Source organism: Plasmodium reichenowi, chromosome 14 (assembly GCF_001601855.1).
Source record: "Plasmodium reichenowi strain SY57 chromosome 14, whole genome shotgun sequence".
NCBI classification, from domain to species: Eukaryota; Apicomplexa; class Aconoidasida; order Haemosporida; family Plasmodiidae; genus Plasmodium; species Plasmodium reichenowi.
The window spans coordinates 2,838,663-2,839,798 of NC_033659.1; the positions used below are offsets into that span (position 1 = coordinate 2,838,663).

General features: G+C 18.0%; 1 protein-coding gene across 1 annotated transcript in view; it reads right to left on the minus strand.

The window, feature by feature from the left end:
* Window positions 1-796, minus strand: part of PRSY57_1469800 (RAP protein, putative) — a gene marked incomplete at both ends in the record, with an annotated part of 1,766 nt that extends 970 nt beyond the window's left edge. The window contains one exon of the mRNA XM_012910294.2: window positions 1-796. This exon is cut by the window's left edge and continues 579 nt beyond it. Within this exon, the coding sequence (XP_012765748.2) occupies window positions 1-796 (796 nt within the window).
* Between the last annotated feature and the right edge of the window lie 340 nt (window positions 797-1,136).

The window sequence follows — 1,136 nt, forward strand, 5'->3', positions numbered from 1 at the left end:
TATTATTATCATTTGAATAATCTTGTAAATTATTGTATATATTTTTATTATCAAAATAATTATTTGATTTTTGTTTATCCTTTATATAATCCTCCTTTGTTTTTATATTTTCATTATTATAAGGTGACATATTATTATGCATATTATATTCTTTATTATGATTATAATTAACATAATTATTATTATAATCATCGTTCTTATAACATTGTTCATCTACATTTTTGGTATGTTCCCTATTTTCTTTCCTCTTTTTCAAATCCTTCATCTTTTTATTTGATCTTCTGTCATTATACATACTATGTATGTTATCAACATCATTAATATTATTATAATTATTGTCTATGTTTGGATAATCTAATTTATGACGGTCATCATTACCATATTTATTTTCCTCATTATAATAATCATCATGAAAATATTCATCATTTATTTCATTATGTGTCATATTATTTTCCATCTGATTCATATTCGGATTTACAGAAATTTTATCCTTATTATATTTATTTTCATAATTGTGTACATAATTCTTCTTTGTATAATTATTTGAATTATATTGAATATGTTGACTTGTTTTTAACTTAGCATCATCTTTTGGAATGTCTCCACTTTTTATATTTTTCTTATTCACCTCATTATCATCCACGTAATTATTATTATTATTATTATTCTTAATATTTTTATTTACAGGTATGTAATTCGAGTAGCTATTATTAATGTAGTTGTTTTTTCCATCACAAAAAAAGCGACGGATTTTTATTTGAGAATAAAAAAAAGTCTTTCCCCTCTTCAATAACATTATTAAATATAAAAAATATATATATATATATATATATATGTATATCATATAAGGGATAAATAAATATTACATATATAAAAATTAATATTCTTGATTTGTAGAAAAGAAAAAAATTTCAATGAATATATATATTAAATAATATTCACATATATATATATATATAAATTTATTCAAGGAATAATTGCCACACAATATCTATTTTTTTTTTTTTTTTTTTTTTGTAGGTTTGTTTTATATATATCATTATTATAAATGTTCATTCTTTTAAATATTATATATGTACACAAATGAAAAAAAAAAAAAATTATAAAAATAAGAAATATTTTTAAATTAAAATTAT